Source organism: Ammospiza nelsoni, chromosome Z, assembly GCF_027579445.1.
Source record: "Ammospiza nelsoni isolate bAmmNel1 chromosome Z, bAmmNel1.pri, whole genome shotgun sequence".
Classification (NCBI taxonomy): domain Eukaryota; kingdom Metazoa; phylum Chordata; class Aves; order Passeriformes; family Passerellidae; genus Ammospiza; species Ammospiza nelsoni.
The window spans coordinates 60,846,586-60,863,352 of record NC_080669.1 but is presented as its reverse complement, the minus strand read 5'-3'; the positions used below and the strand labels follow the sequence as shown (position 1 = coordinate 60,863,352).

General features: G+C 37.9%; 1 protein-coding gene across 1 annotated transcript in view; it reads left to right on the top strand.

Annotated features, from left to right (window-relative positions):
* Positions 1-13,885, top strand: part of WDR36 (WD repeat domain 36) — a 32,544-nt gene extending 18,659 nt beyond the window's left edge. The window contains exons 17-23 of the mRNA XM_059492782.1: positions 2,095-2,202; positions 3,566-3,663; positions 4,705-4,841; positions 5,192-5,308; positions 5,538-5,619; positions 7,780-7,967; positions 9,351-13,885. Of these exons, the coding sequence (XP_059348765.1) occupies positions 2,095-2,202; positions 3,566-3,663; positions 4,705-4,841; positions 5,192-5,308; positions 5,538-5,619; positions 7,780-7,967; positions 9,351-9,500 (880 nt within the window). The 3' untranslated portion in view covers positions 9,501-13,885. The remainder of the gene's footprint in view (positions 1-2,094; positions 2,203-3,565; positions 3,664-4,704; positions 4,842-5,191; positions 5,309-5,537; positions 5,620-7,779; positions 7,968-9,350) is intronic.
* Positions 13,886-16,767: the final 2,882 nt, after the last annotated feature.

The following is a 16,767-nucleotide window of genomic DNA, read 5'->3' as shown; positions in this document are numbered from 1 at the left end:
TTTTTAAAAGCAGTCTCACAGTCTGCTTTTACATGTAAAAAAAAAAGAAATATTTTGTCTCTTATCTCTAAAATTCAGGTCAAGCTGAAATCCAGGCAGGTAAATGACAAACCCTGGTTTTAATTGTAATTAGGTTAAATTATTAATTGTAATTAGGTTAAATTATTTCCAGTGTGTAAAGGCAAGGCTTTTGTATAACTATAGGCAGAGGAGTGTATTGAAAAGGAGGACCAACTTTTAATAAATGGCTTGATACTTGCTTTACCTCTGTGACTCATAAGTAGAGAAAGCATCTCATGAACTGTGTATTCTAAAGCCTCAGCTTTGATATTGTTTTTACGAAAATATGAAGAACACGTTTCTAGAATCCAACATTACAAAAATTACCAACTGACTTTAATAATGGTCTGACATCTATTAACTGGACATCTGTTTTTGCTTGGGAGTGGTGCTTAGCTGTCCATAAGTAATGCAGTGCATGTTTTTAATGTAGGGCTTTTTTAAAAGTGGGAAAAAATGATGACTTTGTGTACAGAAAGTTACAAACAGGAGCCCAGGCATTGTGCATATATTTCTTTCTGCTGTGCAGCTTGCACAGACAAATTGGGGAGTCAGGGGTATGAGCTGACTGTTCATGGATGAAGAAGTTGAGAAAAAACAGCTCAGGAGACCTGTTAAATGTGAGCTCAACATTATGCTTTCCACTGTCACAGTTTTGCAGTTAGGCAGGAAGCATAAAGGGAGATGCCTTCAGCTCCAAGGCAGGATTCATTTAGCTTTTTGTGTAAAAAATACAAGTGTATCTTATTTCCTATAGTAGATGGATCGCTCCTTCCCACAAGCCAGTAATTTTAATCAAGATTTAAGTTCAGTAAGTAGAAAAACTTAATTTTTTGTTAAATTTGTTTTGGAGCTCTTTCTGGTTGATTTATTGAATAGAATTTCTCAGTTACAGGCAAGGATTGTCATAAAAAGATGGATTTGAAACGAAGAGAAAGTATCTAGGGTAAATTTTTTCTTGCCATTGTGCACTGTGTACAAAATGTATGTGATAAAAGTTTGGGATTTATGGGTTTAGTATTTATATATTTTATATTGAAAGTGATGAATGATTTTTCTCTTATCTGAGATTTGCAGCATCTGTTTAAGAAAATGCATAGGGAATACAACACTCCAGAGGAAAACTCTGGGGGAAAAAGGCTTTTACTTTCAACATGCTCTCTCAACTGAGCCATCACAGGAGTGCTCAGTAGCTAAGAAAATACATGCCTACAAGATTTTACATTTTAAAGTTCTTTGTTACATCAATATTTTTTCTATGGTTAGTGAACAGAACAGGGCTGTAGAACTGTAAACAAGAACAAAGTATTCACACTCTTTGTTTATTCTTTTTATTTCTCTTCGTGAACTGGTTGTCAAGTTAAACTTTAACTTAAAATTTAAAGTAACTGAAATTTGTATTTCAGCAAGAGACAAGCAATGCTGTCAACCTGGGCTTGAGTGGAAGTCTGCTAGAGAGTGCATCATCCAGAACTTTCCAGAACTTAAATGTCTCATTGTTAAAATAGTTGCATAATAACATGTTACTATAATGTTATTATAGTTGTATTTTAACTTTGTTTTTACATGGTATTTTTTCAATTTTCCACAATCATGAAATGAATGATTAAGAAATGGTTTATCAGGCTGAAGATGTAGTAATGCCAAAACTGATGCAGATAATCAAACTTCACATTGTGCAGTTCATATTTTATTTTAGAAACATTATCATTAGTATTAACTAGGTGTACATGGAGTGTGCTGAGAACAGGAATTTTCAGTCTGAGTAACTGGGGCTAAATGGAAATACAGAATTTATGGCCAGTAAAAATTTTGTGTTAGGCATAAGGAGTTGACTGCTTCATCACATATTCTCCAGGTGTAGATGTCTAAGGAGGCACCCGCTTTATCGGACTTTGAAGCATTTTGTAGAGACTTTGTTGCACAGTGCTGTTCACTTGCTTTGTTTATACAATATATTTGGATTTGTGTGCAGATAAACAAGTTTATTTTGCTGATAATTTCTCTGTTGTTTTTTTTTTTTTTTCTCCATAGTCTCATAGATTGTTTTTTGGTAGACTCTGCAGCTGTGAGCCTTACTATGTCCCCTACAGGAGATTTTCTGGCTTCAGCACATGTGGATGATCTTGGAATTTATTTGTGGTGAGTATATAATCTGTTTCTACTTAGACTTTAGGATGGGACAGAGTTCTTTTAATCACCTTTATTGCAAATAGAGAATTACCCTGTGAAGTATCATCTCCAGTGTTTTGTGTTCTATGGTTCTGATTAGGACAGGTGTTCTGTATTGCTCTGATTCCTAAGTAATGAAATTTCCACAGTTAAATTACTTATTCAGATAGTATAAACGATCTCTTTTTTTCTAAAGGTTTCTTACTCTTAAGAGTTCCTGTTATGCCATTTGTAAAGTTTTCCTAGACTCCGTTTCCCCCACTGCTTTGAAATGTCTTTGTTCAGATAGTGCTTCTTTCTGAAGTGCTTTTCTTGTCCTGCTGTCCGAGGCTTCTGGGCAGTATATGAAAGTTGTGATTATTTTTCTTTATTAGTGATAAATGAGCACAGAAGTAAAATGTGGTTTTGTTCAGTTTCCTCCAGATACAGCTTTAAAGCAAATGACTGTTCAGGTCCAATACTGAAGTGACACACTGTTAAAATGGCTTGGGTCTTTTTTCCATTTAGCTGACAGATTATTTCAGGTTATATGTTTGCTGTAGTTTTGTGTGAGGAGTGTTCAGTTGTTTGGCCTTCCTGTGGTTAAGTAAAAGTGCTTCCTTGTGAATAACAGCAGATGTTTTTACCTAGCCCTAGTTTATATTGACAAAAGAAGCAATTTGCCAGAATTGTGTGCATCTTTCGAACCTGAAGAAAATTTGCTAAGAGTATTACCCTAAAATCCTGTGAAAGCAGGATGAATAATTTGTATTTGCATAATGTGTTCAGCCTGGAGAAGGCTCTGGGAGACCTCAGAGCCCCTTCCAGTGCCTAAGGGGGCTCCAGGAGAGCTGGGGAGGGGCTTTGGACGAAGGCCTAGAGTGACAGGAAAAGGGGGAATGGCTTCAAACTGAGGAAGGTAGATTTAGATCACACATTGTAAAGAAATGCTTGATTGTGAGGGTGGTGGAACACAGGCACAGGTAAATATTCTTTTTGGCCATCAGGACCAGGGCAGTTATTGTCCCTCTCCTGGGCGCTGGTGAGGTCACACTTCAAATTCTGTGCTTAGCTCTGGGCCCCTCACTTCAATAAGAACATTGAGGTCCTGCAGCCTATTATTATGTTCTTGGCAATAATACTTGAACATAACACTTATATTTCAGATGTTCAGGTGAGTCCATTGCCACACTTCATTTCCTGCTTATCTGGTAGATGAGGAGAGCTAATCTTGAATAGAGCCTGGTGAATTGCCATGCTGCAGCAGTATTAGACTGCAGTATAAATTATGTCTGAAGTACTTGTTCCCATTCATCTGGAGATGGCTTTTAAAATGCCTGACTTATTTTTTCAGGTCAAATCGTTCTCTGTATTCACTTGTGTCATTACGGCCCCTTCCTGCAGATTATGAACCATCTTTGGTGACACTCCCCAGCACCTGCCCCATGCAAGGTAACCCTCAGATGAAAGTGTGTTTTGTTTTTCCCTTGCAGTTTGCTCCCCTGCTTGTATGCCACAGATTTATTGTGGTTATCTTGTTGGCAAGAGGACGGGGCTCAGCTGAGCTGGCATGTGCCTGTGCCCAGTGAAAGAAAGGCCTAAGTGGAATTTTTTGCTAAATTAATGGAAGCGATTGTGCGTCAGAAGTCCTCTAGATGGAGATCTTGTCTGCCCAAGTTTGAAATGCCTGCAAATGCATCTCCATCTGGAGGAGAAGCACACGTAGCTGTTGGCCGCTAGAGCCGCCTCGTGGTGATGGCTGCTATAGCAAGCACATACCTGCTCCACGTACTGAAACTGGGGAGACAGAAATTCGTCCCAGAACTTTGAATGTTTTTGTCCTGATTCCAGTTTTAATCCACTTTGTGTCTTTAGCAAGTGTAAAGTTCCTGCTTGGATGCTAAGGGCTCTTAATGGGTTACATTCCTTTCTTGTTTCAGGCTTGTCTATTAGATTCATTGTTTTAGCCAAGTAATATTTTACAAAAAGAAAGGAAAGCAGACTTGTTTAGTCAAGATCACACAGGAAATTAAAAGAAAATCAAGTGACTGATACTATAACTTGCCTTGTGGGATGGTTGGGATGAGGTAGTGAATATGGTGCAAGGATCTACATGCAAGGACTTCACAGCTTTATAATGTAGAATTAAAATTACTGTGTATATATTTATTCAGAAAGAACAACAGATTACTGTCAAAATTTTGTTTTCTTTAAATCTGTAAACTGCTTTTATATAACTTCAGTCAAAGTGGACAAATCTTATCAGTCATTAGAAATTTGTTTATTAAATTCTACATCTTAGCTATAATGTTTTAAAATTATTTAATATTTCATAAGGCTAATACAGATTGTTTCTGTAGCTTTTTAGCTCAATGTTATGTTAGCACCTATGTGTATAACTGTTATGCATTTGTTATTCAAAATGTTGGGCTTGACTTTTTAAAAAATGAATGAGGAATATGAATGTTCATAAAAGATATCTGTTTCTGCAAGATGTGTCAGGAGATGAAGAGCCATGTGATGAAATGATAGAATATGTCTCACCTGAGCAACTGGGAGAGCAGCTGGTGACCCTTTCCTTGTTACCAGAATCAAGGTGGAAAAATCTCCTCAACCTTGATATTATCAAGGTACTGAAACTGTGCAAAAAGCAACATACATCCATATATTTGCCCTGTTTCTACGAAATGCATGAAACTTGATCCTGCTTTTCAAGTGTTTTTCAAGATTTTGCATTAGAAGTGTATGTGGTGCTTTTCAGTTCCTAGGATTTGGGACAGGGGTTGTTTTTCTGATAAATAATAATTTAAATAATAGTAGCTTCATGATTAATGGTAAAGGATTTTACTTGTATATTTACTTTTTAGTTAATCTTTAGAGTTTTCACAGTATTTTAAAAAGGAAACTCTTTACAAACAAAATATTCCCACATGCTCTTACTATAATGATAATTATTTTAATTCAAATATCTAATTAACAGAAAAAAAATAAACCGAGAGAGCCACCAAAAGTTCCAAAATCAGCACCTTTCTTCATCCCAACACTTCCTGGTCTTATACCCCGATACATTCCACCAGAGGAGGAAAATGATACACAGGTAAAAACAAGAATCAATGTAATTGTATTTATATAGTGTATTTTAAGAGAAATCTCAAATGCTTTTTAATGTTGGGTTAAATCACTAGATTTTAAAGAACCAGTTTTAACTCACTGTATTACTGCTTTATTTCTCAAAGTCTTATTCTTTCAGTAGAAAAATAATGTGATTGAGTTGTAAAAATGTGTTTGCATATTCATGGACACATTGCTGTGCTTTTATGGTCTAGTCAAAGGTGGTAAACCTTGGGATGCTGGCGCAGAAATCTGATTTCTGCATTCATCTTGAAGAAGCCCTGAGCACCAGTGAATGTAAGTTAATGAAATATTTCACTGAAAATGTTGATGCTGCTTTTATTTTGATACATATGTGATTTTTAATGTCAGAATTGTAACAGATGTGAGAAAAAAAATACTCATAGTACAGTATAATACCTAATACACAGATAGCCACACTAGAACAAAAATCCATTGGTACTGCAGCTTGTAGCATGGAACCCAATTCTGGCTAAAACCCTTATGGAGAAAGAAGACTGGGTTCCTTTTTCATTAACCTTTTTTGAAAACTGATTATACCACCCAGACAAGGTGCCATGCATTATTTCTGGGAAAAGGAAGGAAAGAAGGAAGGGATTGATTTGGAATAGACCTATTTGAAAAGGAATAGTGTGGTGATTCACTGAAACATAAAAAGCATAGTGTGCCTAACAAGTTCTCCTTTCAAGGGCTACTTCACCAGGCAGTGAACTTACAGTGTTAATTCATTGTCCTATTATTTAAAGCTTAAGAAGAAATAAATTATACAAAAATAAAGTGTTGGATTTCTTTGAACATTCAGTTTATTTTGAAATTTAATCACTTAAACTACCAGTGGAATGCAACAGCTGTTTTTTATGTTTATCCTGTGATGCTACAGAATCATTGAAACAGATTTTTTAAAATTATACTAATATAGCCGACTTGGGAATGTAAATGGACAGTAGCTTGTCCACAAGCAGTTCTGTGGGGAATTCTTCTACCCCTGCTTAAACTCTCTTGAGATGACCAGCTTACTCAAGCAACTTGAAACGTTTTGTGTGCAGAACTTTATTATCTGTCACAAACAAGGTGTGTTCTTCTGCCTCACTTGTAGTACTTCGATTGACAGTGTTCTGTTGAAGTGCCTTAGAGCCACTCAGAAGAGGTGAATGTTTAAAAGCCTCATGGAGCTGGCTCTACCAGTGAGCAAGTGCACAGTGATGTGCTTGGACACATGGGCCTGCCTCGGGCCACGGCTGCTGCAGGGCCCCGGGTCGGTGCCAGAGCCGCGATCCAGGGAGCCTGGTGATCCTGGCTGCTGATGGGGAGCACGGCTCTCTGCTGGCTGGATTACAGCCATCTCTTCTCAACATCACTGGGCCATGCAAATAAAAGGAATCCTGCTCAAAACCATCCTGGTTTACTGTAGGGGTGGAAACAGGGCTTCACACCTCAGGTCAGGTGTGAAGACTGAGCTGCCCAGATTGAGCTGCAGCCTTTTCCATGTTGTACGTGTATCAACCTCACAACGTGTTCCATGCTTTTTGTTTAATGTCATAAAAAAACCTATTTAATGCATCTGTTTAGTACTGTTAAAATCTGTTATATTCAAAACTAGCTAATGATGTTTTTAGGAATCAAATATTGACTATATACTACCTGAGGGTTATAAACCAATGCCTAATACCATTAGTTACCATAAAGTTGGTCTTCTTAGCAACTTCTTAGCAAAAGAAGTATTAATCACATACGTTTTAAAAATGCTGTAACTATCAGTTGCATTTTTGCAACCAAACATATTTTTGCTGCTTCCTTTTTAAAGGAAATAGATGAAATCCTCATAGGTCATCATGTAGGACAGTAGAAGTCCTGAGAAGGAGCAATTATGAAGAGGAAGAAAGTTTGCAAATTTAATGTATTTCTGCTGTGAAAAAGACCTGTATTTTCCTGTAATACTCTCCAGGCATTCACTTAACAAAAGTAATAATTTGTTGGATGCAGCCAAAGGTCTCTAGTTTTGCTTATTGTCAGCTAAAGATGCCTAGTAAAAGTAGTGTTCTCCATCTTTCAGAGTATATTCACAGTTAACAGCTCAAAATATCAAGTATGTACATTATTTCTGCCAAGAGATGTTAAAGGACAATGTTATGTGGTTAATTAGAAATTTTGTTTAACTTAGAAGACAGAAGAGGGGAAAAATTGAAACAAATGCAAAGATGTTACTTATATTTTTCAATTACAAATAAAGTGCATCTGTACTTTTAGTAGGTGTTGGGACAGTAAATTAAAGACAGGGAGACATTTTGTTGAAAACAAAAAACTAAGGAAACAGTAAAAACTTGAAATTCATAGTCACTACTTAAGAATTTTAGCATAAGCCTGTCTTGTGAAGGATCTGTGAGATTCTGTTTTGCAGATGTTACTGATAATGTGTCCTCCAATGTTCTAACACAGATAAAGCTCCCCTTGACTTACTGAAAAGCTTGGGACCATCTAATATTGAGGTGGAGCTGCGGGGTTTGGCCCCTGAAGGTGGGGGCTCAATGGAGGTGATGCTGAGCTTTCTGAGAATGATTGGGATGATGCTGAACAAGAAGCACAACTTCGAACTCGCTCAGGCGTACCTGGCACTATTTTTAAAGGTAAAATTTTTCTTACTAAATTTATGTTAGTCCTATTAAAAATAACGGTTATACTATAAAGGTATAAATTGTCTGTTAGAATTATCTGAAGTGATTTTGGTTGAGAATGGTTTTAAAATGTCTAACTGAATGTATTGGATGGATGATGTGGCAGCTCATTTGGTGACAATCAAGAAAAACTTGCAAAACAAAAGATGTTGTGAAGAGGGCCCTACCAGACAGGTTTTGTTCTTGTATTCCTTACTTAGAATTGTTTTTGTGGGGTTTTTTTTGTAACATTCCTAACTTCTTAGTGGTTGTTAATTGTTAAGCTAAGGTATGTTACGTCTTAAATAAGCAAAGAATTTAATACACAATGGTTGGGAAATAAATTAGACATTTTGTTGGATTTATCACTAGACTTTGTAAGCCTGACCTACTTTCCGTGGCAGTGGGCTGCCTTTCTTGTGTTACCTGTTGAGTATCACAGAGCTAATGAAATTATCCCAGGGTTTGTGTAAGTTAGTTACTCTACTGAAGTACAGTAACAGTTACTCTTAGAGACAAAGTGGTTTGGCGGAATGTTGAAACCCTTCTGATGCACAAGTGTTTTTGGTACTCTGATTTATGAAATAATGTGAAAGCACTTAATAACAGCTTACTTGGAAAACATTGTTATAGACATTCAGACACATGTAATACCAGGGCATCCGCAGCTTCTCTGGGTAATGGGTTCCAGTGCCTCACCACATTCACAGTAAAGAATTTTGTCTATTATCCAGACTGAACCAACTGTCTTTCAAATTAAAGCTCTGTCAAGGCTCCTAGATATTTAAATTGTAGCCTGGAAAATAAATATTCCATCCATTAAGTGGTAATAATTGCAGCAAGTTCAGAAGGTTTCTCTTGTTTCTCTTTTAACAAGGTTGCTGTTTGTCACATAAGGAGACCTCATCCATCTCTATCACTATAGTGTGTGCTGACATTATTCTTCTTGATGTGTGCAACATGGATAATTAAAATAATAATCCTGATTGACCTTCGCACATCTGTCTAGCCTTTCTAGACTAAAGAGGAATTTGTGATGTAGGTCAGAAAGTGGAGAAAGTTACCCTCTAGGGAACTGTGTGATGAGAATAGACAGCAACCTTGCCAGAAGAGGATTTAGTAAAAATATAGCATATTTAAGACACTTTGCTGCCTTATCCCATCTAGAACATGAAAAATGGCTTGTAAAGACTAGCAAAAGGGGAGCAGTATTGAATAGAGGAAATTGAAAGAAAAGAGTCCTTTCCCTATTTGGGACATTTCCTGAAAGCAAACTATTGGAATTGGATGGGGAATAACAGTCTTTTAATTTTTTAATCTGTATTTGTTTCACTAACTGCTTGTTTTCATTTTCAGTTACATCTTAAGATTCTCTCATCGGAGCCAAAACTCTTGGAAGAAATATCCAAATTGTCAATGCAACTTGAGGAAACTTGGGTTCACTTACGGGGTCTCTTCAATCAGAGTCTGTGTGTTTTAACATACATGAAAAGTGCTTTGCTGTAAAATACTTCAGGGTTTTGTCTGCATAATATTTCCCTCAGAGGAATAGTACAATTTATACCAAAAAATACTGGATTCCAAAACTCATGCTGGGTCTTGGAATTGTAGAATCATTAAGGTTGGAAAAGACCTCCAAGACCATCAGATCCAACGTTCTGCTGGATACCACCCTGTTCACTAAGCCATATCACTAAGTGCCAGACTGCTCATTTTTTGAATACTTCCAGGGATGGTGATCCCACCATCCTGTTCTAGTGCTTCTTCTGGTGCTGTATTTTATACATCTACATATGGCAGAGTATTTTAGAACGTGCACAACTGCCTATTTTTGTTCACTTCAGTTGGAGAAAAAATTGCTATGTGCAGCTAAATTGTTTGTTGTGTTGGTCTGTGCTGACAGACGTTTGGATTCAAGGCCCTGAGCAGCCTGGCCTTGTGGAAGGTGCCCCTGCTCATGGCAGGGGGTTGAAAGTAGATGATCTTTAAAGTTTCTTCCAACCCAAGCCATTCAATGATTCTCTGATTCTATGGCTACATAAAACGTAGTTCACCATGAAGAAATGATTTGCGGGGAAAAAAAAGAAATGGGAATGTAACTTCTGTGCAGGAGACCAAAAACTATATTTTTCTTAATAAAGTCACTGTTAATGCAAAAATAAAACAAAAAGTCTGAATTCTTAACACTTTATAAACAATAATTTAAAGCAAATTAATCTGAAAATTGTGTTTCTGTGCAATTAGAGCACTTTTCTTAGAGTGGTTGTAAAAATAAGTTGTCTTCTCACTTTTGCAGACATTTATTTCTGAAGGCAAAGATTTCCAGCTGTACTAGCAATAATAGAACTTAAAAAAAGAAACCCAAAAAACCCAAGCACCTAACTAAACAAACAAAACCAGATTTTTGGGAGGTCCAGTTTCATTTGAAAATAATTTCTTAAGGAAAAGGAGAAAAGGTTACTAGAAAAAAATTGTTTTCAGATATTTTTAATTAAATCAGATGGGTTTTTTTGCAAATTGATATTTAGGTTTCAAACCATAATGTTTGGACATTGTTTGGGACCTCATGAGTGAAACTATCTTGAACTTGGCTGCTTGAGAGTACTTCCTCCCAGCAGAAGAATCTCCTGAACAAGGCCTTCACATGCTCAATCTATGTACACAGACCAACAGAGTAACTAATACAAATACATGCAATTTCAATGAGTAAACTTGAAAGGTGGTTCATTGCATTTGATAGAAGACTGAAGCAATAGTGTGGGTCAGTTGTACTGTGTAGCTGTTTGGTTTTTTTTAATGCCATCACGTTAAACCCCTTTTAGTCATGTGTACTGGAACAGATTATCTGCAAACATAAAATCATACAACAATAGAAGGGCTTGGCTTGAAAGGGACCTTAAAGATCATCCACTTGCAGCCCCCTGCCATGGGCAGGAACACCTTTCACTAGACCAGGTTGCTCAGGGCCCCTTCCAGCCTGACTGGACACTTGCAGGGATGGGGCATCCACAGCTTCTCTTGGTCATGATGTCTCACCATTGTCACAGGGAAAAATTCCCTGTTCATGTCCAATTTGAACCTACTGTCCTTGAGTCTAAAGCTATCATGTACACACAAGGTTTCTACAAGGTTTGCTACTGAGATTTAAGAAAATCCTTTGTAGCACAGAATTATTGGTTTCCAGTGGTATGGTTCTTGGCAACCCATTGCTCCCAATTTATTGGATTGATCTGAAGTTGTCCAAAATACCTTAAATGTCAGTGTAATGAACGTCTCAGCTTGCAGATGTTACTAGAACTCCTTTAGAAGATCTTAGAGAATAATTTTCTGAATAAAGACACAATGTTCAAAGGTTGATAAGGCAGTATTTGCAGACCTGCCTCTGTGGGAGAAGGAAGCATGGATAAAGAACTTTCATGTTGGATCAGAGGAAGGGTCTGTCAAGCCCACTGTTCTGTCTCCAGCTGGAGGAAGGAAGATTTGTGGTATAGCAGCCTGGTTGTGTATAAAGTGATTGTTTCTCAAGCATATCACAGCACCTTTCAGCAGACAGCAATTAGATCTCTGTGACCCAGCTGTAGCCTGACAGTTGTGTTTAATGTTCTGTGGCAGACCTTTTGTTCTCTGTGAGTTCATCTAATCTCTTTTAGAACCCATTTATCCTTCACAACATCCTGTAGTAATGGGGCCTACAATTTAATTAACGGGAATAATGTATTTCTGTTTATATACTCCAGACCTGATATCTTCTAACATTGTATGTCTCTCCTTGAATGTGAGAAATATCAGCTGTGCTCTAGTCTTCATGCTTCCCAGACTTTGCCTCAGAGCAGTGGTGAAAGGGTTTCTGCTCATGAAGGACATACTTTATTTTGCTGAGTGCATGTCTGCGTTTTAATGACATCCAAGAACCCTTTCTGGGCACAGATGTTTAAATCTGTATGTACAAGATTTGTCTACAAAACCTGTAAGGATTGTAGAGTAGGGGTTTTTTTTGCCCTTCCATTTTCATGGTCTGCTTGATGTAGTCATAAGAAAAAAACTGCCAAACAGGCTATATTATTAGAACAGAAACATCAGGATAATTTTTGTGAGCTATGTATGTATAACACAGTTGACATGATGTTTGCAGTCCTGTATGATCTCATTAAATGTGTTTAATGCAGTTTCTTCTACACCTATCTGTTTGAAATCCACCTGGAGCACTTCAATAACTTCCTTCAGAATATAGTATGTAGATGTGAGTGCTATCTCACCTTCTTTATCGTCTTTTTCTCAACATGTCTACTCATCACTGCTATTTCAGGGGTGTTTTACTATTATTAGAGCTGTAGAGTCTTCCACCAGTAGTTCTGATTGCTTCACGTTCTTGGTCTTTTATTTTGTCCGTTTTACCTCACATCAAAATGATAAACAACTTACTGTTGATAAAAAACTTCTTCAGAAATAAAAAGTAATTTCCTCCTGTTAGTGGTTGAAAGTAAATGTTTCACCTGCTATTTCCTGTATTATTCTTTTGCCTGAGGCATAAAGGACAGTATTTTATTATATTAGTGAAAAATTGTTGATTACAAGTGGTAATATGCATGGAAATTTGCTAATTTGGGCTTTGTTGCCCATAAGAACTCACACTACCATGGTGCTTTTGTAATGGCATATGCAATGGGATGTGGAGAAATGCTAGATGGATGAAGGGATATTCATGTTAACTCTAGGTTCTCTTCCAGGCAGGGCAGCTACTGTGGATTTTACCATTCTTACACAATGCCAAACCCATCTTAAGCTATCTCTGAGTAGCAGCTTGCTGTTGAAATTCTCTGTGTTATGTGTGTGACACAGCACTCCTTCCAGCTTCCTCTCAAGCCTGTCCCCACCTCTGTTCCTATGCTTTCCTTTTCACCATGATTTTCTCAGCTCTTGGTTCCTGAGTGCAGCTGCTGCTCTTAGCAACTCCTGCACATAGCAGTCCTGTCAAGTTAGGTTCTCTGTACTTCCACTCTTTTCTTTTGACTGTTATTTTTTCCAGACACATTTGGTATTCTTGGTTCTTTTGAGACTGGTAGCTGGACCTTGCTGCCTGAATTTGCTACTGGGTGGATTCTGATGCTGCACAGTGAATGTTGTTCTTCTCTGAACCATAAGAAGCCTTCAATGTTAGTAGTCTTTGTTTTCCTTTTTCATTCAAGTAAAAATAGAGGTATTATGAGGCATGCAAACATGAAGAGACAGTAGAAGGATACCAATGTTTACATTGGCTACATTGTTCAGTAGCCAACCTATACCTCTGACTTGAAGCACTCCAACATTTTGTACATTTCAAATTTAACTCTTTACTTCTTCAAGAAAAATAAAAGATCTATCTGTGCAAGTTGTCATAACTGCAAGTCCTAGAGTAAGGACCCTGGAAGATACTCATTTGCATTCTGTGAATTAGAAAAGGCAGGGTGTTTGTTGGCATATTTGAACTCTGTTAATGTGCTCTGTTTTAAACTCCTGTGAAGGAGTTCAGCGTTGTTCAAGGATCATTATTTTGTCAGTAGTTTACTGTGTTGTCTGTTGGCTTCAGCCTGTTGTCTGATGTTTCCTGAGTATCACGTGTTAATCTTTCCAGCACATCACCATTTGTATCTTAAGAGCTATTTGTTTTATGAAAAATTATCTCTTAATAAAAGTAATTTACCTTTTTAGAGATGAGGAATCCAATCAGTCTCTTATTTGATGCTAGTGCAAGGACTGGCATCCTTTACTTTTTGATGTGTTTACAATATATGTTAGAGGAGACCAAAATGCTGTCATTACATGTCCTTAACCCCTGTGCTTTTCTTTTTGTGAAGCAGTGGTGAATTGAGGAAAGCAAAATGAAAGATAAAATAAACCAAGATTTTTCTATCCTGGCTGTTATGTCTTCTACTGTATGATTCTGTGTTCCCCAGAAGGATTAAATGAGATCTCTGATGCTTGTTGCACATCACAAAGCTTTGCTGTTTAGTAGCAGTCTCTGAAAAATTACTTTCCTCCACTGATGTGTGCACTGCTAGTTTGTGAAACAGCTTATGTGGCTAAGTGGAATTCCATACTGTTTCCCTGACTATCCAGTGTGTTAAAAGATGTGCGGGCTCTATGACTATTAGATTATGAGTGTTTTAAGGGTCCTCACACTGAAGGATCAGATCACCTTGGTGTTTTGCATTTACCCATAGAATAAGTCAGAATAAGGTAGAATAAAATACTTACGGAATCCTCACTCAGTTGCTGTTTTTGTAGAGACTGGAAATAAAAAGAAAACTCACCTACCAAACTTAAGACCAGAGGGTTCCTTCACCTTTTTTGTTAGCCTGTAGCCAAGCTGATATTTGCCTTACAGCTACACAGCTGAGGATCTATCACTTACTGTTTCTGAAGTTGCCCAATATTGGTCTCAGAATGAGACATGAATTTCGCAACTCATCTCATCCATTAGCACTGCAAACACTTTCTGAGCATTGTTCAGATTCATATGCCTCAAAAGGATTTTGGAAGTATAGCTCACTGAAAAACATAGCCATGACATTAATTTCTTACAACCAGTGATGTTCCTGCTGCTCTGGAACTGTTCCATCTGTTTGGCACAGCTGGAACTGAAAAGTCACCAGCCTGTTGTAATGCAACATGTCTCTTCCTGTCCTGTGGAGGAAAGGTTAAAGCCCAGGTAAAAAATATGTTTTCAGAGTGTGTCAGCTTACATATTTTGTTGAACATCAGGTTTGTTCACACAGGGTTGTGCCGCTGGTTGTTCTTCTCATTTGTGATTAACCTTTGTGTTTGCCCATTGGTTATGGTTGATGAAAGGGTGAGGGATGAACTGCCCAGTTCTCTTTGAAGAATTACATTTCAACAGAATCAAGACAAATGTAAGCTATTTCAGCAGTGCTTACATCAGTGCTTAATTGAGATGGTTTATTCATGGTGCTAGAGTAAACAGCACCATCTGTACAGAAATCCCTGCAGCTCCCTTTGTGTTGGTGGGTGAGGATGACAACCCACTGGTGCATATGGAAAGGGCAGAAATACTTGATACTTGTTTTTTTCGTTCAGTCTCCACAGGCAAAGCCTGCTTCCGTTTTCAGTGTGTACCAGCATCCTCTCTGCAGGAATTGCCAGCAATTGAGTTTGAAACTTTAGAGTGCAGAGCTCTGAAGTCACCTCATAACCAAGGTTATGCAGGACTCGTGCACACATGCTGTCCAGTGTGACAGCATTGGCATCAAGGAGGTCCCTGGGGTTGAGGTCAACTGGGTTGAGGCTGTTGTGCCCATTTTTAACAGAGGTGAAGTGCAGGATGGGGGGACCTGTTGGCTCATCTAACTTCCCTCATTCTCCTGAAGAATCACGGAGCACGTGCTGCATGTGCCTTTGGGATCCATCTCTAGTGCACAAATGGAAAGATTAGGAGAGTCACGAGGGCGATTCCTGCTTGCCCAAGGTGCTCGCCTTCTAGGATGAAATGGCTGGTTGTGTGCACAAAGGAAGAGCCATGAATTTAATGATCAAATTTAGTGCAATTACAGCAGTCTGTGATTACATTATCATAGTCTATTATGAAACATTGTAAATTGCTACTCTAAAAGTCAACAGGCGCAGTTTCAGTTAATATTTTGCAAATTATGGTGCTTGTTCATGGCAGTCTATGCGCTGTGTACCTTTTATACTGCAAGCTGACTTAAGCATCATATTAGTTCTGCAGCACCAAGGTGTGTGAATTACTTTTGCAGTTATCCATTATAATCAGCATACAGAAATTAATTTAGTACATTCTAATTATGCCTAATGCATGATTATTTTGTTTAATATCCCATAGCAAAGAAGCTCAATAAATTAGATGCAGAATGTTGAATAATGCTAATGGTATTCAAGAGATTTGCACTGAGGCATAGAAGAATTAGGCTGCTAAACGAGTTGAAAGTATTTCAAGTGAATGGCTGATAAAAAATTATTCTAAAATTTATGTGTGCCACAACACACTTGGCTGTTTTATAAGTTCTTGCCTTTTATCCATAGAAGTTTCAATTTTGTGTATCACCACTGTATCATGTCTCCTGGGGCAGCTATAGATCTTTCCTCTTTTTACAATAACTTCTTCTGCCTATTTCATAACCATTTGGTAACACCATTTGTGTTTGAGCAAAGACTCCTCCTGGGGTACAAGACGCTTACTCTGGGAATGGTGAGAGGTCCAAGAAACACTGTCAAAAGAGACTGCAAAACCACACAGCCAGCTGAGAAAGAGACACAGAGTGCAGTTTTCTTAGTGTGAAGGTGGTACCTAGAAATGTATTTCTGGAACACGACTCTGCTGCTTAGGCTTGGAGACAGCAAATTGTGCAAGAAACAGACTGTGATCTGTTTCCTCAGGAGCTGAGTGCTTCTCAGTCAGGAAAATGCATGAACTGATTTAAAGAATCTGTGCAATCAGAAGTAGGAAAGGTTGTCTGTCCTCAGGAAGAGAATGGGCCCCAGTACAGTGGTACTTGACCCAGGAGACAATGTCCTCTCTAGAGATGCTGTCCCTATTGCAGCATCTCTCTCAGAAATTAATGAAAAATTGCCTGAATATCACAGGAGTTACAACAACAACAACAACAAAAACTGATTGGAGGAGAAAAACACAGAGCATCATTTACACAAGAGGACTTGTAGATAATGAAGTAATCCCAGTGTTCCTGCAGGGAAGCAAGGGTCTGATTGCTGAAAGCCTGTAATGAGTAAAGACAAACATTCACATTTCTCCTCTTCC